We start from the raw sequence: 27468 nt of genomic DNA, 5'->3' as shown, positions 1-27468 counted from the left end.
CAGGCGAGGCATGTAAGAAACAGGCTAGCTTCAGTTTTCTTATGTGCTTCAAGTTAGCCACAATAAAAACACTTGCTCAATGAAGAAAACAGTCTGAAAGGTCACCACTAAGGAGGAATCTGCTTTTAAGTGGGAAAATATTCAAGAGTACTAGCACTGTGCACTCTCTATAGCTATTACTGATGATTATAATGTTCCACTCTTAAATAAACAGGACTTTAAAAGTACTTTATTCTTGTACATGTGATTGACAGTTTTTCAGTGCCATTATGGCAAACTTAAGGGGGAAACTCCATTGTGCCAAAATAATTTCATATTTCAGGGGCGTATACCATTTAAGTTGACGTATCCCAGTTGCTTTTCTTAAATAACTGTATTCTGAAACACAGATTATGAATTGCTAAAGGGACCAGTGGTGATGAACTATTAAATTATTAATCAGTTTAAGCTGACTTGATACAACCTGTTCTGTGTCCTTCATATGAGTGTTCCAAACATGTTTAAAGATTCTAACTAGCAAGATTACTTACATGAAATGATAAAATCAGTATACCTACAATTTTCATTAGTCCATTTCTATAGAAAACAGAAATTTTATTTTTGGAGGGTCAGTTAAACACCTTTAAAAACACAAACAATTCTACTTGTCACAACAAAGTTAAACTCTATTATGATTTTAATAGACTTTCTTTTTGTGATTTTGGGAAATTTTACGTAGGTTTTAAATAATGAATGCCCTTAGCTAACATTTACCTTCAACATTAGTTATGTAGAGACAAATGGTGAAAAAATTTTAAATGGATCAAAAAATAATTGCTAAGTGTCTTTAATCTAAAACAATGCATCTGTTAGGACACATCCTCCCAGGTTATCTGATTCTTTGTGGTTTGTGCCTGTCTTCAAGCTGTTTTACAACTCTGTAGATAGAAGTTTATTTATAGAAAGCTGATAGTAATGCAAATAATTAGTGCTTATAGACATGCAAATAGATTCTGTCTGAAGGAGGTTTCAACTGCCCTCTTTCCTCACTGTGGAAGATGTCAATTTTGCACCTATGAAGAAAATTCATTTTGCCTTCTTGATGGGCTTATGCATTTCTCTCATCTTTGGATTTACCTTTAACCAGTTGCAACATTTTTTTCTTGTTCCCTGAGTAATTAATGAGTTAAAAGTTTTGACTCATGTTCATTTTATAGCTGCCTAAGAATCATGATTTTACCTTTTCTGAAAAAAAATTGTTTTAACAGTTCTAAGAGTGAAACCACCCTTGACTCGTGATTCATAGCAGATCCAAACTCAGAGGAAAAGAGTCTGCTCTTGTTAGAACTTAGTATTGGATTGCGTACCGGTTTTTAAAAGAAAAAAGCAATATGTTGTTTGTTATTTAAAATTTTTGAAAATATTTAATTGTCTGATTAATAATCTGTACTAATTTATTATGGTATCAAAAATTAAGGAAATATGATCAGAGAAGGATTATGACCTTTCAATTCTCTTCAAGAAGGACAATAATCCTTAATTTTTGTGACAATTCATAAATGAAATATTATTCACATCACAGTATTAAGAGTATAACCATCTAAAACTGCAAACCCCACAATCTCTTGAAACAGGGTTCCTCTCCATCTGAAGCTAACGAGTTCCGAAGTAAAATTCAAGCTGTTGGGGAAAAGAGTAGGTAGTGTTTTGCCTGTAAGCATTTCCAGGGAGAAGGGATCCCTACATGACATCTAAACTTTCTGAGCTGGATACGCCCAAATTAAACTTACAAGTAAGAGGATGTTTTCTTTTTGGTTTTGGTATTAATTACATCAGTTTTACCCAAATGAAGAGTAACTCAAAGACTTCTACCTACTGATTAAAGACCTCATATGTAGAAAGGCTCTTAAATTTAAGATTTCCATACCAACTTAAGGAAAAACATTAAAAAACTGAAATTTAGTGGGTATCCTGGCTAGAACTTCCATTTAGGTTATATCCATCTTTATTCTTTGACTAGGTTATTTTACAATTCTGTAGAGATGGATATCAGTTTAAAACTATCAGAAAACTCACAGTAACTACAAATAATTCCTGTTCATAGAAATTGTTTTCTGTGGAATGTCACTGATGATCACATTGTGGATACTGACCGATTTTTGCTTCCCCGTGTATTGGGTTGGCCAAAAAGTTCGTTCGGGTTTTTCCATCACATCTTATAGAAAAACCGGAACGAACTTTTTGGCCAACCCAAAAAATTCATTTCAGCATTCTTTACTGATGTGTGGTATTCTCAGTTCTTCTTTGAACTGGCTGTGACATCTTACTGGTTCACTCATTAGTTAATTAATTAAAATATTTGACACGTTTACTTTATAGTTGAATGACAGTAATGATTTTACACCTTCTTCCAAATCTAATCTGCAACTTTGAAGACCTACAGTCCCAACTGACAACTGTACATTTCCATTTGGATATTTGGCTAATATCTCTATTTCAATTTAACCAAGATGGAACTCATTATCTTTTATTAAATAGATCCCCTTTTTGGACTTAGCTATTCTAGTCAACACAGCAAGCAATCTTGCTGTTCACTCTTTGTTCTCTCCCCACATTAACATGAAATTCCAAATTTTGTACGTTATTATTTCCATTTCCACTGACTATATATCCTCCTTCACTTTTCTCTCTCTTCTAATTTGTCCCTTAAATTGTTACAGATTCAGTTCTCCTCAATACCACTTTGTACTTGTCACCCTTGTTTTACATCTTTGATGGCTCTCTGTGATCTAAAAGCAGTAGCCTCTAAACCTTCTAGATTATCCACCCCATCTGTAAACGTATTTCACACACAGCCCCCAATATATGCATACAATGAAAAAATTATATGCATGAATGTCAATCTTTTCAAATATTAACATGCCATATCTTAGGATGAAATATAATTTCCATTATTTTCTCCCTGAACCCTAGTGGTTTTATACATCTTACATCCCTCCTGAAATAACAGATGTAGAGTACAAAATCAAAATTCCTTAGCCTAATTGCAAGTCACCTAACAGCCTAGCTCTTTACTTTTTTTCATGTAGCACTGACATATACAATATTGAGACTTCCAGTCCATGATATCAGGATACTCTGTTAAGTCAACCCTGCATTCCTGGGATAAATCCAACTTAGTCATAATGTGTATGACTTTTATATATTGCTGAATTTAATTTCTGTAGTAGTTAGCATAAGTGATGTTAGATGCTTTAACAAACACAAGTCTCTGTGGCCTAACACCATGAAAGTTTCTTATTCACACAAAGGCTAATGAGGATGTTTCTTATCTCAGAGAGCCTTAGGTGAAACTATTCAGAGCCCAGTCATTTATCTTTTGGTTCCACATGAGATCTCAAGAGTTCCCATCTGGATTCTCTGCAGCTGGCTGACAAACAGAGAAGAGAGAGTATGATGATCATGTGGAAGGTATTTTACAGATCAGGCCTGGAAGTAGCATGAATCACTTCTATTAACGTTCCATTGGCCAACTCAGTCACAAGACCACTCCAATGCAAGGCAGGCTGATAGTCTAGATGTGTGCCCAGGCAATGGAGAAAATGACTCAATGTGAAAATAAAAATGTCTCTGATAAAAAAAATGTGTGAACTCAAAAAAGTCAACTAATATTATGTTTAGGAGTTTTGCACTTACATTCAGTGAGACTGACTTCTGATTCTTTTTAGAACTCTCCTGCTGTTTTGCTATCAAGATTAGACTAGCTTCATATAAAGAGAGTTCCCTCTTTTTTTATTCTCTGGAAGAGTTTGTGAAATGTTGGTGTTATTTCTTCTTTAAAATTCTGCTAGTACTTCTTAACAAAGCCATCTGGATTTGGAGTTTCTCTGTGGTAAACTTGACAATAAGACTACTCAGATTTTCTATATCTTTCCTGATTCCATTTTGTTAAACTATATTTTTCTCAAAATTTGTCCACTGAGTCAAAATTTTGAGGCACAATGGAATCTTGAGATTATATGTGCTCAAAAAATTATATTAAAATAGCTGTTGAATAGAAAACTAAATGTTACCTTTGTGATCATCTAGTTCACCTCCTACCTTTATAGAGGAGATTAAATTTAGGAGAGACCCAAGTTCTTACCCCCCAACCTCACCACATCACACAGCTATTAAGTGGCAGTACTGGGACCAGAATAAAAGTCTTCTGATGTCCAGTCTAGTGCTCTTTCCACTGTTAGTTCAGACTGCATTAATCAGTCAACAAACAAAAGGGAGACTACATAGAGGACTGTGATCAGGAACCACTTCAACCACTGGAAAGAGAGCACACTTCTTGTGCATGTGGTTGTAGGCACTGCTTTCAGACTCCTTCCCCAGTTCTTCTATGACCTTATCCATATCTATCTCAGTTAGAAGTGTGTGATGTTCAAGCTATGGTTTCTTTGAATTTTAAGGTCTTACCCAGTATATACCGAAGTTCGATGGCAAAGGTGTCAGTAAATGGTAATGATACTTCTCCCCAACACCACCCAGAACAAACAGTTTTGGGGCCCTTGTCTTCCGGGAGCTAGATACTAGGCAGCCCAGCAGTCTCATTTTACCCACAGGGATAATGTAACTCTGTTGCAGAACTCCACATATAAATGAACACTTTGACAGAGTTGGCTCTTGGAGTACTGTGAAGTCAGGAAAGTATATCTTCAAAGCCCTGCCTCTTGGTTCTTCACTATCCGTGTGTGTGTGTGTGTGTGTGTGTGTGTGTGTACACGTGTACTTAAACTCTACAAATGACTTCATTTGCCTTTATCCTTTTTTTTTCCCCTTTAATCCAACAAAAATTACTGACAGCACTCTACTAGGTTCTGATATTCACTGATAAAACAGACATGGGAATCAACAGACACAGGACCTTCAAGATGGAAGAGCAGTAAGATGTGGAGATACCTTCCTCCCCACAAATACATTAAAAATACATCTACATGTGGAACAACTCCTACAGAACACCTACTGCCAGAACACTGGCAGAAGACCTCAGACTTCCCAAAGGGCAAAAAAATCCCCACGTACCTGGGTAGGGCAAAAGAAAAAAGAAAAAGCAGAGACAAAAGAATAGGGACAAGACCTGCACCTCTGGGAGGGAGCTGTGAAGGAGGAAATGTTTCCACACACTAGGAAGCCCCTTCACTGGTGAAGACAGCGGGTGGGCAGGGGGGAAGCTTAGGAGCCACGGAGGAGAGCGCAGCAACAGGGGTACAGAGGGCAAAGTGGAGAGATTCCCGCACAAAGGATCTGTGCCGACCAGCACTCACCAGCCTGTCTGCTCACCTGCTGGGGCGGGTGGGGGCTGGGAGCTGAGGCTCGGGCTTCGGAGGTCAGACCCCAGGGAGTGGACTGGGGTTGGCTGTGTGAAGACAGCCAGAAGGGGGCTAGTGCACCACAACTAGCCAGGAGGGAGTCAGGGAAAAAGTCTGGACATGCTGAAGAGGCAAGAGACCATTGTTTCAGGATGCGCGAGAAGATTCCTTCCCTGTGTGCCCAGAAAAGGCAGAGCACCGCCTAAGTGAGCTCCAGAGACGGACGCGAGCTGCGGCTATCAGCTCAGACCACAGAGACGGGCATGGAATGCTAACGCTGCTGCCGTTGTCACCAAGAATCCAGTGTGCAAGCACAGGTCATTACCCACCCCCACCCCCACCCTCTGCAAGCCTGCGCAGCCCGCCACTGCCAGGGTCCCGAGATCCAGGGACAACTTCCCTCAGAGAATACATGGCGCGCCTTGGGCTGTTGCAATGGCACGTTGGCTTCTACCGCCGCAGGACTGCCCCGCATTCCAATTATAACCTGTATCCCTCCCTCTCCCCAGCCTGAAAGAGCAAGAGAAGCCTAATCAGCCGCTGTTTTAACCCCTCCTGTCTGGGAAGGGAACAGATGCCTGAGGGCAACCTACATGCAGACTGCAGGGCCAAAACTAAAGCTGAACCCCAGGAGCTGTGCAAACAAAGAAGAGAAAGGGAAATTTCTCCGAGCAGCCTCAGGAGCAGCGGATTAAATCCCCACAATCAACTTGATGAGCCTACATCTGTGGAATACCTGAATAGACAACGAATGTTCCCAAAATTGAGGCGGTGGACTTGGGAGCAACTGTAGACTTGAGGTTTTTGGTCTGCGGCTGATTTGTTTCTGATTTTTATGTTTATCGTAGTTTAGTTTTTAGTGCTTGTTATCACTGGTGGATTTGTTTATTGGTTTAGTTGCTCTCTTCCTTTTTTAGTGTTTTAAAATTTATTTTTTAAAATTTTATTATTATTTTTATTTTTTCTATATTTTTTTAAATTTTACTTTTTTCTTCCTTTTTCTTCTTCCTTTTCTTCTGAGCCGTGTAGCTAACAGGGTCCTAGTATTCCGGCTGAGTGTCAGGCCTGAACCTCCAAGGTGGGAGAGCCAAATCCAGGACATTGAACCACCAGACACCTCCCAGCCCCACATAATATCAATCGCTGAGAGCTCTCCCAGAGATCTCCGTCTCAACACTAAGACCCAACTCCACCCAATGGCGAGCAAGATCCAGTACTGGATGCCCCATGACAAACAACTAGCAAGACAGGAACGCAACCCTACCCATTAGCAGAGAAGCTGCCTAAAATCATACCAAGTTCACAGACACCCTGAAACACACCACCGGACGCAGCCCTGTCCACCAGAAAGACAAGATCCAGCCCCACCAACCAGAACACAGGCACCAGTCCCCACCACCAGGAAGCCTTCACAAGCCACTGAACCAACCTCACTACTGGAGGCAGACACCAAAACCAACAGGAACTACGAACCTGCAGCCTGTGAAAAGGAGACCCCAAACACAGTAAGTTAAACAAAGAGAGAAGACAGAGAAATATGCAGCACATGAAGGAGCAAGGTAAAAACCCACCAGACCAAACAAATGAAGAGGAAACAGGCAGTCTACATGAAAAAGAATTCAGAATAATGATAGTAAACATGATCCAATCTCTTGGAAAAAGAATGAAGGAAATACAAGAAACGTTTAACAAGGACCTAGAAGAACTAAAGAGCACACAATGCTGAACAACACAAAAAATGAAATTAAAAATTCTCTAGAAGGAATCAACAGCAGAATATCTGAGGCAGAACAGATAAGTAACCTGGAAGAGAAAATAATGGAAATAACTGCTGCACGGCAGAAAAAAGAAAAAAGAATGAAAACAATTGAGGATGGTCTGAGACCTCTGGGACCACATTAAATGCACCAACATTCGAATTATAGGGGTCCCAGAAGAAAAAGAGAAAAAGAAAGGGTCTGAGAAAATATTTAAAAAGATTATAGTTGAAAACTTCCCTAACATGGGAAAGGAAATAGTAAATCAAGTCCAGGAAGCACAGAGAATCCCATCAGGATAAATCCAAGGAAAAACACGCCAAGACACATATTAATCAAACTATCAAAAATTAAATACAAAGAAAATATATTAAAACCAGCAAGGGAAAAGCAACAAATAACATACAAGGGAATTCCCATAAGGTTAACAGCTGATCTTTAGCAGAAACTCTGCAAGCCAGAAGGCAGTGGCATGATATACCTAAAGTGATGAAAGGGAAAAACCTAAAACCAAGATTACTCTACCTAACAAGCATCTCTTTCAGATTCGATGGAGAAATTAAAACCTTTACAGATGAGCAAAAAGTTAAGAGAATTCAGCACCACCAAACCAGCCTTACAACAAATGCTAGAGGAACTTCTCTAGGCAGGAAACACAAGAGAAGGAAAAGATCTACGATAACAAACCCAAAACAATTAAGAAAATGGTAATAGGAACATATATGTCAATAATTACCTTAAATGTAAATGGATTAAATGCTCCAACCAAAAGACATAGACTGGCTGAATGGATACAAAAACAAGACCCATATATATGCTGTCTACAAGAGACCCACTTCAGACCTAGGGACACATACAGACTGAAAGTGAGGGGATGGAAAAAGATATTCCATGCAAATGGAAATCAAAAGAAAGCTGGAATAGCAATTCTCATATCAGACAAAATAGACTTTAAAATAAAGACTATTACAAGAGACAAAGAAGGACACTACATAATGATCAAGGGATCGATCCAAGAAGAAGATATAACAATTGTAAATATTTATGGACCCAACATAGGAGCACCTCAATACAGAAGGCAAATGCTGACAGCCATAAAAGGGGAAATCGACAGTAACACATTAAGAGTAGGGGACTTTAACACCCGACTTTCACCAATGGACAGATCAACCAAACAGAAAATAAATAAGGAAACACAAGCTTTAAATGACACATTAGACAAGATGGACTTAGTTGATATTTATAGGAATTCTATCCAAAAACAACAGAATACAATTTCTTCACAAGTGCTCATGGAATATTCTCCAGCATAGATCATATCTTGGGTCACAAATCAAGCCTCGGTAAATTTAAGAAAATTGAAATCGTATCAAGCATCTTTTCCAACCACAACGCTATGAGACTAGATATCAATTACAGGAAAGAACTGTAAAAAATAAAAACACATGAAGGCTAAACAATATGCTACTAAAAAACAAAGAGATCAAAGAGGAAATCAAAAAATACCTACAAACAAATGACAATGAAAACACGATGAACCAAAACCTATGGGATGCAGCGAAAGCGGTTCTAAGAGGGAAGTTTACAGCAATACAATGCTACCTCAAGAAACAAGAAAAATCTCAAATAAACAACCTAACCTTACACCTAAAGCAATTAGAGAAAGAAGAAGAAGAACAACAAAAAAAACCCCAAAGTTAGAGAAGGAAAGAAATCCTAAAGATCCAATCAGAAATAAATGAAAAAGAAATGAAGGAAATGATAGCAAAGATCAATAAAACTAAAAGCTGGTTATTTGAGAAGAAAAACAAAATTGATAAACCATTAGCCAGACTCATCAAGAAAAAAAGGGAGAAGACTCAAATCAATAGAAATAGATATGAAAATGGAGAAGTAACAACTGATACTGTAGAAATACAAAGGATCATGAGAGATTACTACGAGCAACTCTATACGCCAATAAAATGGAGAACCTGGAAGAAATGTACAAATTCTTAGAAAAGTACAACCTTCCAAGACTGAAACAGGAAGAAATAGAAAATATGAACAGACCAATCAAAAGCACTGAAATTGAAAATGTGATTAAAAATCTTCCAACAGGGCCTCCCTGGTGGCGCAAGTGGTTGAGAGTCCGCCTGCCGATGCAGGGGATACGGGTTCGTGCCCCGGTCTGGGAGGATCCCATATGCCGCGGAGCGGCTGGGCCCGTGAGCCATGGCCGCTGAGCCTGCGCGTCCGGAGCCTGCGCGTCCGGAGCCTGTGCTCCGCGACGGGGGAGGCCACAACAGTGAGAGGCCCGCATACCGCAAAAAAATAAAAATAAAAAAAAAAATAAAAAAAAAATAAAAAAAAAATCTTCCAACAAAGAAAAGGCCAGGACCAGATGGCTTCACAGGTGATTTCTATCAAACATTTAGAGAAGAGCTAATACCTACCCTTCTCAAACTCTTCCAATATAGGACAGAGGGAGGAACACTCCCGAACTCATTCTACGAGGCACCATCACCCTGATACCAAAAACAAAGATGTCACAAAAAAAGAAAACTATACAGGCCAATATCACTGATGAACACAGATGCAATAATCTGCAACAAAATACTAGCAAACAGAATCCAACTGCACATTAAAAGGACCATACACCATGATCAAGTTGGGTTTATCCCAGGAATGCAAGGATTCTTTGATATACGCAAATCAGTGTGATACACAATATTAACAAATTGAAGGAAAAAAACACATGATAATCTCAACAGATGCAGGAAAAGCTTTCCACAAAATTCAACACCCATTTATGAAAAAAACTCTCCAGAAAGTAGGCAAAGAAGGAAACTACCTCAACATAATAAAGGCCATATATGACAAACCCAGACAACATTGTTCTCAATGCTGAAAAACTGAAACCATTTCTTCTAAGATCAGGAACAAGACAAGGTTGCCCACTCTCACGGCTATTATTCAACAAAGTTTTGGAAGTTTTCACCACAGCAATCAGAGAAGAAAAAGAAATAAAAAAAATCCAACTCAGAAAAGAAGTAGAACTGTCACTGTCTGCAGATGACACGATACTATACATAGAGAATCCTAAAGATGCTACCAGAAAACTACTAGAGCTAATCAATGAATTTGGTAAAGTAGCAGGATACAAAATTAATGCACAGAAATCTCTGGCATCCCTATACACTAATGATGAAAAATCTGAAAGAGAAACTGAGGAAACACTCTCATTTACCATTGCAACAAAAAGAATAAAATACCTAGGAATAAACCTACCTAAGGAGACAAAAGACCTGTATGCAGAAAACTATAACACACTGATGAAAGAAATTAATGATGATACAAACAGATGGAGAGAGATACCATGTTCTTGGATTGGAAGAATCAACACTGTGAAAATGACTATACTACCCAAAGCAATCTAGAGATTCAGTGCAATCCCTATCAAACCACCAATGGCATTTTTCACGGAACTAGAACAAAAAATTTCACAATGTGTACGGAAACACAAAAGATCCTGAATAGCCAAAGTAATCTCCAGAAAGAAAAATGGAGCTGGAGGAATCAGGCTCCCGGACTTCAAACTATACTACAAAGCTACAGTAATCAAGACAATATGGTACTGGCACCAAAACAGAAATGTACATCAATGGAACAGGATACAAAGCCCAGAGATAAACCCATGCACATATGGTCATCTTATCTTTGATAAAGGAGGCAAGAATATGCAATGGAGAAAAGACAGCCTCTTCAGTAAGTGGTGCTGGGAAAACTGGATAGCTACATGTAAAAGAATGAAATTAGAACACTTCCTAATACCATACACAAAAACAAACTCAAAATGGATTATAGACCTAATGTAAGGCCAGACACTATAAAACTCTTATTAGAGGAAAACATAGGCAGAACACTCTATGACATAAATCACAGCAAGATCCTTTTTGACCCACCTCCTAGAGAAATGGAAATAAAAACAAACAAATGGGACCTAATGAAACTTAAAAGCTTTTGCACAGCAAAGGAAACCATAAAGAAGATGAAATGACAACCTCAGAATGGGAGCAAATATTTGCAAACGAAGCAACTGACAAAGGATTAATCTCCAAAATATACAAGCAGCTCATGCAGCTCAGTATCAAAAAAAAAAACCCAGTCCAAAAATGGGCAGAAGACCTAAATAGACATTTCTCCAAATAAGATATACAGATTGCCAAACACATGAAAAGGATGGTCAACATCACTAATCATTAGAGAAATGAAAATCAAAACCACAATGAGGTATCACCTCACACCGGTCAGAATGGCCATCATCAAAAAATCTATGAACAATAAAGCCTGGAGAGGGTGTGGAGAAAAGGGAACCCTCTTGCACTGATGGTGTGACTGTAAGTTTATACAGCCACTATGGACAACAGTATGGAGGTTCCTTAGAAAACTAAAAATAGAACTACTATATTACCCAGCAATACCACTACTGGGCATATACCCTGAGAAAACCATAATTCAAAAAGAGACATGTACCAAAGTGTTCACTGTAGCACTATTTACAATAGCCAGGACATGGAACCAACCTAAGTGTCCAACGACAGATGAATGGATAAAGAAGATGTGGCACATGTATACAATGGAATATTACTCAGCCATAAAAAGAAACGAAATTGAGTTATTTGTAGTGAAATGAATGGACCCAGACTCCCTTATACAGAGTGAAGTCAGAAAGAGAAAAATAAATACCATATGCTAACACATATATATGGAATCTAAAAAAAAATGGTTCTGATGAATCTAGCGGCAGGAGAGGAATAAAGATGCAGATGTAGTGAATGGACTTGAGGACATGTGGAGGGGTAAGGGTAAGCTGGGATGACGTGAGAGAGTAGCACTGACATATATACACTACCAAATGTAAAAGAGATAGCTATGGGAAGCAGCTGCATGGCACAGGCATGTCAGCTCCGTGCTTTGTGACCACCTAGAGGGGTGGGATAGGGAGAGTAGATAGGAGGCACAAGAGGGAGGGGATATGGAGATATATGCATACATATAGCTGATTCACTTTGTTATACAGCAAAAACTACCACAGCACTGTAAAGCAATTATACTCCAATAAAAAGGTTAAAAAAAAAAAACACCAGACATTGGGCCACTGTCCTCGTGAAGCTTGTAGAGGTCATATGATCTTCACATGAAGACTGCTTTCTTACCACAGCAGTCTGACTTGACTTGGTTTTGACCCTTTCTTCAAAACTCTGAGGTGGTTTAGTTGCCCTCATTTTTTTTTTTTTTTCGGTACGTGGGCCTCTCACTGTTGTGGCCTCTCCCATTGTGGAGCACAGGTTCCAGACGCGCAGACTCAGCAGTTGTGGCTCAGGGCCCAGCTGCTCCGCGGCATGTGAGATCTTCCCGGACCGGGGCACGAACCCGTGTCCCCTGCATCGGCAGGCGGACTCTCAACCACTGCGCCACCAGGAAGCCCCTGCCCTCATTTTTGAAGGTATTTTCTCTGGATATAGAATTCTAACTTAGATTCCAACTCCTTTTTCCCCAGCACATTTAGGATATCATATCACTGACTACAGATTTCATTTGCTGTTGTTTAGAATCAGTCAGCACTCCTTTGAAGATAATGTGTTTAAATTTTTCTGTCATTTGTTTTCTGCAGTTTCATTGTAATATGTCTATGTAGAGATTAAAAGCGTTTTTAACTCTGCCTGGGATTTGTTGGGCTTCTTAAATCTGAGGACTATAGACTCTCATTAATCCTGGAAAATTCTGTCATTATGTTTTCAAATATTGCCTCTGCCCCATTCTCTTCCCTCCAGGAATGCCAGTTAAATTTAGGCTAGAATTTCTAATCAATCCTCCTTTTCTCTCAACCTCTTGGTATTTTCCACCTTTTCATCTCTTTGTGTTGCATTATAGATAATTTCTTCAGTTCACAAATTTCCTGTTCAGCGATGTCAAATATACTTGCAATATGTCTACTAAGATTTTAATTTTGGCCATTATATTTTTTTCATTTCCAGAAGTATTTCATTCTTTTCAAGTCTGCTGTATCACTTGTTTTATAATTTCTTGTTTCATACAGACATTTGCAAGCTTTTAAAAAATTAAAATATTGTAAGTCAAATTGCTTATAATCTATGTATAATAATAGCAATATCTGAAATATTTAGGTATCAGTTTCTGCTATTTCTTGCTGCATTTTGCTTATTGTGCCTTGTTTTCTTTTATGCTTGGTCATCTCTGTATGACAGATGCTCAATGGCCTTGAAAAGTTATTTGAAGATTTTTGATGCCTACAGTAAGGTGCATTTATTCAAAAAGGATATATAGGGCTTCCCTGGTGGTGCAGTGGTTGAGGATCTGCCTGCCGATGCAGGGGACACGGGTTCATGCCCCGGTCTGGGAGGATCCCACGTGCCGCGGAGCGGCTGGGCCTGTGAGCCATGGCCGCTGGGCCTGCACGTCCGGGGCCTGTGCTCCGCAATGGGAGAGGCCACAACAGTGAGAGGCCTGTGTACCGCAAAAAAAAAAAAGGATATATATTTGCTTTATCGAGGTAACTGGGGCACTACTTTTCTCAGACTTCTTGTGTTATATTTTTTTGACTTGTGATTCTGCACAATGCTGGTAACTTATTTTACAACCTCTCAGAGATAGGTTCTCTTTCCTTCTTTTCTTTTTCTCCCCTTTGCCCTATCTGGTCACACAAAAGAATTCTCCTGGCAGTCCTTTGCAAGTAGGGAAAAGGCAGTGAGCTTCCCTCTTCCTGAGGTCCCAGCCTGATGTGGGAAGCAATCTATAAGACTCAGAAACCTAGAAGTAATAACTGTCCTCTTGCCTCTGAATCCACCGAAACCTGAAGCTTAGTTTTTTAACTGTTTTATCCAGATGGGCAAATAATTCAGGGTAGCCAGAGCTTTAAACACTTCTTTGTCTTTTAGGTTCTAACATTTTCTTAGATTTTGGCCTGGCATATTCCTTAACAGTTCTTTGATGCTAAAACAAAGTTTTTGTACAACTCATCAAGCGTTTTTAGTTGTCTTCGGTTGAAGAATTGGTCCAGATAACCTGGCCCAACGTTACTGAAATTTAAAAAGTCAACATTTTTAGGAAAAGATGAGCCAAGTATTTTTTAATGACATCCGTAAAGTTGTTTTCTGATGATTTTTTTTTTTTTGGTTTCTTTAAAGTTAAATGTTGAAAAGAATTCCACATTTTCCAGAGTTCCACCATCAACTTCCCCCAAAAGAAACAAAGAGCTACCAGCAAATTCCACTTGTGGTGAGATACCCAAGAGAAATGAAAATATGTCCATACAAAAACTTGTACACAAGTTTCACAGTAACATTTTCACAACAGTCAAGAAGTGAAACAACCCAATGTTCCTAACTGATGAATGGATAAGCAAAATGTGGTATATCTATATAATGAAATATTATTTAACCATGGAATGAAGTACTAATACATGCCACAATATGGATGAACCTTGAAAACATTATGCTAAATCAAAGAAACCAGTTACAAAAGGCCACATATTATATAATTCTATTTATACAAAATATCCAGAACAGGTAAATCCATAGATACAAAAAGCAGATTAGTGGCTGCCACCATGGGGGAGTGGGGGGAAGGGGAACTGGGAAATGAATGCTAATGGATACCAAGTTTCTTTTTGGATTGATGAAAATATTCTGGAATTAGCGTTCATGGTTGTACAAACTTGTGAATGTTCTAAAAATCACTAACTGTATAATTTAAAATGGTGAATTTTATGGTCTGTGAATTATATCTCAATAAAAAGAACAAAAAATGTTAATGTTAATCTCAGGTATGTCTATAATACCCACTGTGGTAGCCACTAGCAACATAAAGTTGCCTCACTGAGCATTCAATTTCACATAATGAAAGATACCTGAGGCAATGATTTATAAAAATACCAAGTAGTGTGAAAATACTTCATGCAGCTTACTAAAAACTTTGGAAATGTTTATTACTATCATTATGAATAATCATCACATTGGAATTTGTACCTATTGAGTCCTATATCCAGGTATATTAAGATTACCAACTGGGCACATACCCTGAGAAATCTGTAATTCAAAAAGAGTTATGTACCACAATGTTCACTGCAGCACTATTTACAACAGCCAGAACATGGAAGCAACCTAACTGTCCATCGACAGATGAATGGCTAAAGAAGATGTGGCCCATCTATACAATGGAATGTTACTCAGCCATAAAAAGAAACGAAATTGAGTTATTTGTAGTGAGGTGGATGGACCTAGAATCTGTCATATAGAGTAAGTCAGAAAGAGAAAAACAAATACTGTATGCTAACACAGATATATGGAATCTAAAAAAAAAATGGTTCTGATGAATATAGCGGCAGGAGAGGAATAAAGACACAGACGTAGAGAATGGACTTGAAGACACGGAGAGGGGGAAGGGTAAGCTGGGACAAAGTGAGAGAGTAACATTGATATATATACACTACCAAATGTAAAATAGATAGCTAGCGGGAAGCAGCTGCATAGCACAGGGAGATCAGCTCGGTGCTTTGGGACCACTTAGAGGGGTGGGATAAGGAGGGTAGAAGGGAGACGCAAGAGGGAGGGGATGTACGTATGCATATAGCTGATTCACCTTGTTATACAGCAGAAACTAACACAACATTGTAAAGCAATTATACTCCAATAAAGATGTTTAAAAAAAAAGATTACAATGAACCGAACTATATGAAACAAAAGCCAATAGAATCTATGAAAACCTTCTATATTGCAAAGGAAAGTAGAAAGATAATACAACTTCCCATCTCTGAATAATTTTCTTTTACATAGCAGCCATTTATTCAGATGAACATAAGCTGATTAACACTATCTCGGAAGGGAGGGAGGGAAGAAAAAACCCTTCTATGATTAAACAGTAGTCTGCTCTACTATAAAACATGTTTTGGAATGCAAATTAGCTCATATGAAACTGATAAACAGAGAATGATGTCAGTATAATAAAGAAGTCACATTGGTTCTTTAGTGATTTTTCCTAGGAAAGGGGAGCCAGGAAAGAGGGAACAGCATCACAACCTTCAGGAGGAAAGGAGAATGTCCTCCTGACAGCAGGAACATTTATCTGTATTATAAGAAAATTTTAAACGAGGGCTTCAGAGGAGTACTCCCAGCCTTGTTGCAGGTTCCCATGCCCACTTTAATGCTAACCGCCCCCTTCCCCCATGGCTCATTGCTACATTGCCATCTGTACTGTCCTAAAACCCACTATCTCCATCCTAATTAAAGTGCTGCCAGCATTTCTATTCAAGTAATTAATTTGGTGAATTTATCATACCAACTCTTGTCGTCACTAGCTTCACTAAGGTGCCTCACTGAGCAGTTCAAACTATCTTCTCAATTACTAATTAGTTTATGTTGGTGCTCAGAACACAAAGTTGCATAGGTTTTGCAGTCTGTAAAATTTTTCAGGAATGCATAAACTGCACTACACCGGAAGCACTTGTACTTTTTTCTTTTAAAGTCTGTTTACTTGTCTAAAAGTTGGAAGTTATATATACTGGGAGGAGATGTGGGAAGATGGGGAGATACTGAAATAAAGGCATCATTTCCAGTGTTACAGAGCGAAGAAAATCACATCCTGTTCATTCTTGAGCTTTATTTCCACTTAAAGATACTTTATGTTTTTGTCCTTATTAGCTTTGGGTAACATTTGATGGATTTTTAAGAGTATCATAAATGAATTAACACTGAAGTGAGCAACACTGCTTTTAGCTCAGTTTTATAGGTCACTATTAAGCCATGTGCTGGATCTGTGGGAATCCACGAGGAAGAATACTAATGCTCTTTCTCAAAGTCTTTGCCTTAAAGGATCTACAGTCTTTCAGAGATCCAGCGTTACGCAACCCAGTCCACGGCCTGTTAGGAACCAGGCTGCACAGCAGGAGGTAAGCGGCAGGCGAGCGAGTGAAGCTTCATCTGCTGCTCCCTACTGCTCGCATTACCGCCTGAACCATCCCCCACACCCGCCCCCGTGGAAAAACTGTCTTCCACAAAACTGGTCCCTGGTGCCAAAAAGGTTGGGGACCACTGAGATAGACCCAAGACTTTCAAGAGAACATTATTTAAGTCTTGGTTTTGTCATTATGCACTGGTATGATCTTGGACAAGTTCTTTACTTTGTTTGGACCCCAGCTTCCTTATCAATTAAAGTACAGAACTAGATCAAGGTTTCCAAACCTCTTCATAACACAAACTCCTTTTCACAATAATTTTGGTCATTCTGTCATTTTTGCATAATAATAATGAAGTGATTTTAAGTAAAAATACTTTAAATTGCTGTATTAAAGGAGATCACATTGTACAGATTATTTATAAAATAATATTTGACTATATTCACATTATGGCCAAATTCTAAACATTTCCTTTTCTACAAATGATGTACTCAAAATTTTTATAGCTCAATTAAGAAAAAGTGTCATGTGTGAATACATTACACACTTTAGAACACAGCCTAAATCCCCACTTTAATCCCTCTTCCCCATTCAAACCAACTGGAATAGCATTCTTCATCATACAAATCTCAACAATACTAAAAAGCTACCATAATTAAGAGGTGAGGTAACAGTCTATTTTTAAAACTATAAACTTCTTTTAAAATGTTAATTATCTGCTGCCAGATGAGTAGTCTTACAACTATTTGACTGCCTAAACTTTTAAACACTTCTAACGGCTGTCCAATGCCCATAAGACAAATATCAAATGTTACAGCCTGGTATTCAAGGCATTCCATCAACTATACCCAATCTGTTTCTTCCTTACCTTTATTACTCCCCTATGCAAACTCTATTCCACAGAAACTTTGTGTATGATGTGAATATTGGTTTATTTTTTTCTATATGTATACTGCACGTATATGCATACTGCATGTATACTGCATGTCTGCCTTAGCTACCTTTATATAAGAGAACTGAAATACAACTTAGACTATAGATATATCTCACTTTTCAGGCATACCCATAACACTGTTAAATACGGTGAGTACTCTACAGCTTTTGCTCTAAATGAGCTTCTAGCTCTAACACTAATATAATATTTATATGCTGAATGGTTAATATTTGGTGGTAAACACCAAAATCTTCGGATTCTAAGTGCTTTGAATCCATACTGAAGTGTATCCAACAAAGGGACTTCTGAAGTAAGATAATGAAATAGCCACATATAATCCTGTTAGAAAAGCATAAGAAATATGGCCAGTTACCACCATATTCCCAGTGTCCAGTACAATGCCTCATATATATGATAAATATCAGTTCAATAAATTAAAAAATGAAGAAATAATGCATTACATTCAATACTTTTACCCTTTTCTCTTCACTTCTCTTCAGCCCCTTTCAAAAAAATCACAATGCAATTCTAATAGAATTTACAGCTTGGGAAGTGCAAGAGAGTCAGTAAAACCGCAGGCAGCTATTCTATTAGGCTCTTTCAATAGGCACCCAAACCTTCAGGAGAAAGTCAAGGGTATTATACTCTTCGGAATCTGGTTTACTTCTCAGGTTTTAGCTATTTCCACTCTCCACATTACACTACAGCTATTCACAGCTGATTTTAATTCCATAAAATAAGTATGCTACATCTCATTTCCTACTTTCCACATAAGCTGTCCCCCCTGACCTACAACACCTTTCTTCTAACCCCTTTTCTCTCTCCAACCTTATCTTTTAAAGGACTCAGGTGATGGTGTCACCTCTAGAGGAAGTTTTCTCTGACCACTCTCCCAATCCTCTGTACCCTCCTTTTCTCACTGGTCAAAAATTTTGTCAATGTATCAAAGAACTTCCTGAGGAAAAAAAGAACAATTTATCTCATCATAAGTACTAAAACATTCAATCCATGACACATAGGGACATAAAAAGGATACAAAAGTATTCATTAATAATTACAAGAAATGCATTACAAAAATGTGAGCCATATTATGAAGTGATATATATATATATATCACTTATATATATATATATATATATCTCATCCTTTTCACCCATGAACTCCTGTTTATATATCAGCAACATCAATCTCTGATGGAGAAAAACCTGACCTTAAGGAAATAAAAATCACACGCAGAGATGCATAGTTCCTTATATAAAGCACATAAATGAAAACCAATAATTGTATGATAAATAATAATATTCAAATACATAGCAAAATGAAAAGAGTAAAACTGAAATTGTAAGAGCTATGGTGATTGCTGTGTGAGGTGATGGTGCAGGACATGTGGGAAGAGGAGGAGGGCCATGAGGATTGCATGCCTCACCCTGTGAATCACCATCCTGCTGCTTCAGGCTCTGTTAGGAATAAAAGAGCAGGGCAGGGGGCTGGAGGTGGAGGAAAGCTTTGTCTTGTCTTCAGATGTTTCATTATTTTTTCCCTTTCCCTGCCGCTCCACTGCAGCCCTGTAAAACATTAGGCAAGCCTCTTAAACACTCCCTGTCTGTTCCATTCCTCATCTGTAACATGGGGAGAAAAAAACTGATTGGCTCAAAAAGGCTCTCTGAGGACATAATAATACTGTCAGAAAACCTAAACATAATCATGCCTCCAAATTCTGTAACTAGATGATCTCAGAAGACAGAAGTCATTTATCTTTCTTTTCCGCTCAGCTGAGGAACTGGAGTCCATCTCCCCACCCATCCCCTCCAGACCCCCTAAATACACTCAAAGAAGCACATATAACCATAAAGAATTGAATCGAAAGGTCACCCATTAAAAATGTGTTCCCTAGTTTGCAATTCACACCAAATCAGCATACTACTTTGAATTGCTCTTTAGAAGGTCTTAAAAGTTACAATGTGTGCTTGCTCACTGCTTGAAATTATTTCAGAGGATAGTCTTAGGGATAAAAATATTTTAAAAGCTGGATAACCACTGCCAAGACACTGCATGTTAACTTGAAGCTTTTAGTCTCACTGCACTTGGGACAAGTTACTTCAAGTTAATACAAGATTGCTTAGGCCTCATCTCAAAAGTTTCTGATTCAGTAGGTCTGAGGTGGGGCCCAAGAACTTAGATTTCTAACAAGTTCTCTGGTGATCCTGATGCTGCTGGTCAAGGCACCACACTTTGAGATCTACCGATTTTAAATAATGTACTCCTGGCATGATCACTTTTACTACCAGCTGCTTTTATTTAGTAATTGATAGATGCATCTTATATTGATTCCCTATCTTCCTTTGAGATATTATTTCCAAATTCCTTTGTAATTTGAAAGCAGGGAAGAACTATTAAGACTCAAAAAAGCAGATTTCCTCTTCCTTTAGAACGCAAATTATCATCATCTTACTTCATTTATCACTGTGCCTCAACTTCCTCAACTACAAAATGGGGATAATTAGAGGGATTCAATAATATAATAAGATAATATAAATAAAAGCCCTGGGAAGAGTACCAGGTCATAATAAGTACTTGATAAATGTTGTATATAATTCTTGTTGCAATTACTTCGCTAATTTTCTGTTCATTATTGAGGAAAACTTATTCATGTTTGCTACATTATACATTACTGGTATATGTATAAAATCTTATCTATTTATGGTGAAATGTCCCAGAGCTCCAATGGATTCGGTAAACTGGGGAACAAAGGGAGGGGGTAATGCTAAAGACCTAGGTTCTAATCCCAGTTTTCCCACTAAATTGCTACATGACTCTGGGCAAGTCATTTAACCCTAGTCTCAATTTCTGCTTCTGAAAAAGCTTACCTTGGATATGAAGATCAAATGAGATAATGCAAGTGAAAAAAAAAATTTAAGTACTGTAGTATTCCTGTGGTGAAGAAAATACCTCTATTTGGGAACAGTTCACAAGATATTAATAAGAGAGATAACTGGCCATGGCCCCTGTATTTACATCCTTAAATGACAGTACAATGATCTGAATCACCACACAAGCTATTTACTGAATGTCCAATGCCACCAAGTCACTATTTTAAATATATAATGCTATTTTAAATATATTATGAGCAGATATATTTAATATTTCAAATATTATTGCAAAGTGAAAGAAAAGTAGATACAAAAGTAATCTCAGGCATTTATTGTGTAGCGGCTGCTAACATCCTCACTTCATGCCTTTAGCATAATTTTTATTTTGATGCAGAACCCTTGTATTGGTTCTGGGCTTTTATTCAGTATAAATTCAAAGTGAATGAATAATGGCAACTAATTAGATTGGTGATTTTCATTTCTAGTTTCTAATACTCTAGGACATACTAATGTTCTTATAAAATTGCATAATACAGTTCACAAGTTTTTAAATCAATTTACTGAAAAGAAGATTTGGGGGTTATAACATTTTCTTTGTACATTTCAATTAACTTACTACCTTTTGTAGGACCAAACAAAAATCTGCCACCTTTCTTTATGTCAATGCTTACCAATATAAAAAGATACAATGTATATCTTTGATGTTTCCTAATGAACTATAGGGAATAAAGTAGTAAAACTCATTTTTTGAAAGGAATATATTCCTGAAAAGCAGTACACAAACATTTTCAAATAAAATGTCATTTTAACTGCAGCAGTGATACTCCCCTTTCAAAGAAATCCAGTTATGAAGTCTCGTACAAAGTTTACCCCAATGACAATCTCCTAATTTACCAATGTGTAAATTTCCATTTTCATGTATTTAGCTTTCTCAACACAGGAGATATATACATCCAAGACATTGCAGACCTTAATTTAAAATACCTAATTGCAATTTAAAATATGTAAATGCGGGGCTTCCCTGGTGGCGCAGTGGTTGAGAGTCCGCCTGCCGATGCAGGGGATACGGGTTCGTGCCCCGGTCTGGGAAGATCCCACATGCCGCGGAGAGGCTGGGCCCGTGAGCCATGGCCGCTGGGCCTGTGCGTCCGGAGCCTGTGCTCCGCAATGGGGGAGGCCACAACAGTGAGAGGCCCGCATACAGCAAAAAAAATAAAAAATAAAAAAAAATAAAATAAAATACGTAAATGCTGTTGATTAAAAAAAAAACAAAGCTATACAGAAAAAATTCTTATCAACTATGATTAAAATGTTAAAACTGATTAAAATTTTAAGAGACTAGTTTTAAAATATAAATATGAAACAAGGAAAAGCAAAGATAGAAAACACCACTCTGTAGATGTGTTTCTAATACCTGTGGTTAAAAATACCTGTAGATCAATGTGAGCATCATGTATTCCTCTGTTTATCGTCACAATATTCAAATACCAACTACTTTTTCTTTTACTATATTATATTTATTCTATAGTGCTCCCAGAAAACATATTAGATCTAATTCCACAGGCAAAAACATGTGCATCCTTATGCCATGGACTATGCAGATGTGGTTAACAATACAGGGCACCCATCCCTCATCTCTCCACAGTACATCCTAAAAGGGCCTGTGTGTAGGATCCAGCAGAATAGAAATATTGATACATCTACAGAAGACGCCATTTTAATATATTTAAGGTTATGTCAAAGAATATTTTAGTTCTGGGGTAAAGCAAAATCCTGCTAATTTTAAAGACTAACATATATGCAACAGGAAATGGGTGAATTCAGGTTAGAGGCCTTATGAAAGTTGTTCACGAAATTTTCAGTTAGTTTCACTGTTGGTCATATTGCATAAGGAAACACTCTAAAGTAGATCACTTATAGTTGTTCATGCCTCCATTTACTGCTGATGTACTCAGCGAATAAGTACATCATGAGATGGCCCAAGAGTCCAGAACCAATTTGTTAGAGGTTTAATATAAAATCTTCCATTGGTAAAAGTGTATCTCAATGTTTTACAAAACTGTAGGTAGGAGAAAAATAAAAGTCTCGTGGCTTGAATTAGAAATCTCTAAATAATATCACTTTGCAGAGTCCCTGGCACGCAGAAGTCTCTCAAATATTTTTGTCAAATGAACAAATGCACGTCAACAAGTTTGCTTCCAATTACAACAACTGTTTGAAGGAAACTATATGTAAAAGGAAAAAATACTTAAAATGATATTCTAAAACTATCCTTAAATAAGATATTTGTAAAGCACTTAGAAAGTGGCCCACAGGAAGCTTTACACAAGTATTTGTCATTAGTCTTATCCTGTTAATTTAGTTTGGTTCACAACAATCTTGGTAGCTGCATTAGCATAAAGCCATCACCACAACTGATAAAAAGAACTCAGGAATGTATGCACTACTAGTGAGGATGTAGTTGCATCACCTTTACATGTGGAATAAAGACCATCTTACAAGGGTAACCACTACTGTCTTATAATGAAGATTAACTCAGTAAGACATTAACGTACAAGAAAGGTGAATTAAGCCTTATAATTTTATCCTACCACAACAAATTAAATCCCTTATAATCCAATGTTTTCTGTCTTGTATTTACATAATGTGTCTTGTATTTATATAATTCAGAACTTCAAAAAGAGCTACTGGTAAGGTTCATGTTCATTTATATCTAAGAAATTCAATTAAAAAAATAAAACATCAAAATGGCAATTGATGGCAATTTGCTTCATACTAAAGCAAACTATAATATAGGAGAGTGCTAAAAAGTGTTTGGGATTTACTCTCTTACACTTTGACTGCTGACCACAACAGAGATGAAGACTGAGGTAGTCTGAAAATTCTGTGAGGATTAAATCACACTATATTCTTCATATTCTCTAAGGAAGTAAACTTTAGGCTGTGCGAAGTACCCTCAACTTCCGGGGGCCAAGAACAACAACTGCTGCAATGAAAGAGCAGAGTAGTTAGGGTTAAGGAGGTGATTGCCTCCTATAATGAAACTAGCTTCAATATCTATTTGTTGACACTATTAAAGTCAACTCTATTTTTTTGTTTGACTTAAGGCAGTGGAGCTTTTGATAAGACACAGAGGTTTTTAAAATAAGATGTCATTTTAAACTAAACACCAGGGACACCTTCTATTTCAAGGAAAGCCCGTTACAAAGTCTCTTTATGAAGCTTACCCAAACCAAGATCCCCTAATTTACAAAATTAGGATTCAAAATGCATTATGATACATAACCGGGGAAGAGTCTACTAAGCAGTTTATATGGCACATAAGTGATAAGATATACCATAAAAGCTAAATGATATAAAATAACTTACAATTGATTAAAACACAGCTGTGCTAAGGAGTTTGGCTAAAGATGTAACCATGTAGTTTAACTGAAGTGATCAACAAAAGCAAGATCCAAAGCTTCATTTCTCACTGGAGTAAGCCACTCAAATAAAATGGTGGGAAAATCAAGCAACAGAGGAATCGTAGCTCTAATTATACTACACTTTTACTTTTCATTTCAAATAATTAATTGCTAAAAAATAAGTATTTTTCTAATAAAAGTAGCAGAATTTTTTTTTTTGCAGTAACAATCAATCAATTACTGTCCAAAAAGGAATGGTTAAGGCAGAAAAATATAGGGGAAATTTAAAATGCATTTTCAGAACTATAACATAATCTGTGGAGGCAAATAAATCAGATTCCTACACAATAAAATAAAGTATATTTCTCTACCTTAATTTCAATTTCTCAAATAAAATCTAAATTTGGACTTCATTTCTTCTTTTATGGCTAGTTCTGCATCATTTCCCATGATTTCAGTACTTTAACCAAGGAAATCTCTAATTTACTGAAACAGTTTTCTAATATTACAAAACTAAGTAAACATATATGTCTTTTCAAGCAGCAAAAAAAAAATCCATTTCGAACAAAAATAAAACAAAACCTCAAAGTATAAACAAAAAAGATAAAAGTAAATAAGAATGCTAATTTAAAATGTTATTAGAAATATACATAGAAAGTTATCTTTTATAAGATTTTTGCAAGAGAAAATAGTTGAAGGGGAAAGTATATTTGTTCTTCTTTTTGAAGGTTTTGTCTTAAAACACTTTCTGAATAGACTGAAATCATTCTAAAAAACTTTTCTTTATTTTCACTTAATTAGGTTGGTAGAACTATGAGAGATACCAAAGGGCAACAGATTAAAAAAAATAATGAGGCAATCCTCCCCCTACAACCAAAGCACTATTAACAAAATAGAAATAATATTTACATCATTTCCTTCCATTTCATTAGTGTTTTAAAGTTGTGGGTAGTCACTGAGGTAATGAAATAATTAAGACATGTTAAAACTATAACTTCATACTGTCCAAAGTGATACAGTTTCTTATAATATTAATTTAAAAAGTCATACAAAATAAGTAATCATAGATGAAATGTTAGATTATACTGATGTATATAGTACAACAGCCTAGTTTATTTTTCCTCAATGATTAGGATATGCTTATAACATAAATGGGTCATCATATAGCAATAATTAGACCCTTCTAAGAAACAATTCAGAGAAAAGCTATATCTATAACCGATTTATATTTTGAATATAAAAAGCAACCTGACAGTTAAAGTTATTAAACCAAGATTTAATTATTATCTACAATTCAGGCATTACTAGATATATGTTACCTCAACAATATCCGAGTTGGTTCTGCTTTCGTGAGGTTCATTATATTCTGTATACTTGAGAAGAACTTTGTCCATATCAGTGCTGGCATACTGAAACAGTTTGTTAGAGCTGTTGAAAATGATGAGTGCTATTTCACAGTCACAGAGCACACTAAGTTCATAGGCTTTCTTCATTAATCCAAACTTTCTCTTTGTAAAAGTGACCTAGACAATCCAAAAAAAAAAAGTATATTTTTATTACAAGTTATTAGTTGTACTTGAATACAGGCTACCTGAAGATGAGTTCTCTTTTAACACTGAGTCTGATTTCAAAGCTGAAAAAGGTTCCTAGCTTCATACTCCACATGAGTCTTCCCAATTTGCCAAAGGCCTACAATCCTACATATATCCTGTACCTCCAAGGGCTCTAATAGAGCAGTCTCCTGAGGAGGCTTCCTTTATCCTTGGTTGCCACTCTGCTGAAGTGGGCAAAGAACCAGAGAAGGAAACAGTTGATCAGTGGCCCCTTATCATCCAGCTTAAAATGGCATTAGAAAACCAAGTCCCACCTCAAGTAATCCATTCATTACTCAGACTTTAATCCCTAAACAGCAAAGTACATCCACTAATCTAATTTATACTTCTCCTCCTTCCCAAGCTCTTCTACTGCACCCACTGAAATTCAGTCTAGATCAGCAAATTCCACAATGTCCTCAAATTCTTCTTTGAATATTTCTTTCTCTAACTGAAACATGTCACCTGAAGCCCTCTCAAATAGAGACTAATTAGTTTGTTTTTAAATACTACATCTCCTGTACTCAAGGGTCTGGAAGATATGTCCTTTTTGCTCCCCATTCCTCCTCAATTTTCCTTTCTTCTTCTCTAAAAACCCCAGATATTTTGAAGCTCAAGCCATGAAATTTATACCACCCAAAAACTCTCCTTGTGGTGAGCCCTGGTCACTCTCCCTCTCCCTCATGCACTGATAAGTATCACATAACTACTTCTCATTCTAATCCTGCTCTTATCTCTGATGACTTCAGCATCTGTGTAAAAAATTAGTGCAAATACCTTAGCCTCTCAGTTCCTTTATCTCCCAACCTCCAAAATGATCAACCACCACCACATGTCAAGCACTCCTACTGCCATACCTTAACTCTGCCATAAACAATAATCACATCACCTCCAAAATCTCAATTTCACGCATTCCACTTTGCCTTCTATGCAACTCTCCTATTTTGTATTCTCTCTCCAGAAATTCTTTAACCTTCATCAAGTCCTCCAATCCATTTACCTCACCACTTTGTTACTATCTACATATTCTCATGTCCTTTCTTCTCTCTTTAGAGTCCATGGTCCATCACTATTTTTCACTCCTTTGCTCCTCTACTCTTCTCTCATTAACATACTCGCTTAGCACAGCCCCAACCAAGTACTGACCCCCCATACATTTACCCAATTATCCCTTTATCTTTATGCAAGTAGCTGACAATTACTGGGAACATTAAGTGTGCATGCACACTCACACCCACATCCCCCTTGTGTTTCTAAACTGATGACTATAAATCTCAACTAACACTTAACACTGCCTGACATTATAACTTGGCTTATTTGTCCCTTTATCCCATTCTCCAGGTCAGCTACTTCCTACCTTCTCTCCCTCAAATCAACTCTCCACTGATAACCTTGCCTCAAACCACTGAGAAAACAGAAATCAGCAGCAACTATCTCACTTCCCATCACCAAATCTATCAATTCAATTGTTTCATCTGTACTTTTCCACACTCTCCCTTCTCTGCTATCATTATTGACATCTCTGTTCCTATTCCTTTCCATATGCTACACTCTCTTCCCTCATCATGGTTTCCTTCCTATCAGATCAAAGACCACAAGCTTAGAAACATGCTCTAGCAT

General features: G+C 37.3%; 1 protein-coding gene across 5 annotated transcripts in view; it reads right to left on the bottom strand.

Moving 5' to 3' along the window:
• Positions 1-27468, bottom strand: part of MEF2A (myocyte enhancer factor 2A) — a 172112-nt gene that overhangs the window by 49369 nt on the left and 95275 nt on the right. For all 5 annotated transcript variants that reach the window (XM_060096904.1, XM_060096908.1, XM_060096906.1 and 2 more), the window contains exon 4: positions 25576-25779. In XM_060096904.1, the coding sequence (XP_059952887.1) occupies positions 25576-25779 (204 nt within the window). The remainder of the gene's footprint in view (positions 1-25575; positions 25780-27468) is intronic.

This window comes from Mesoplodon densirostris, chromosome 4, assembly GCF_025265405.1.
Source record: "Mesoplodon densirostris isolate mMesDen1 chromosome 4, mMesDen1 primary haplotype, whole genome shotgun sequence".
NCBI classification, from domain to species: domain Eukaryota; kingdom Metazoa; phylum Chordata; class Mammalia; order Artiodactyla; family Ziphiidae; genus Mesoplodon; species Mesoplodon densirostris.
This window is presented reverse-complemented; position numbering and strand designations above follow the sequence as displayed.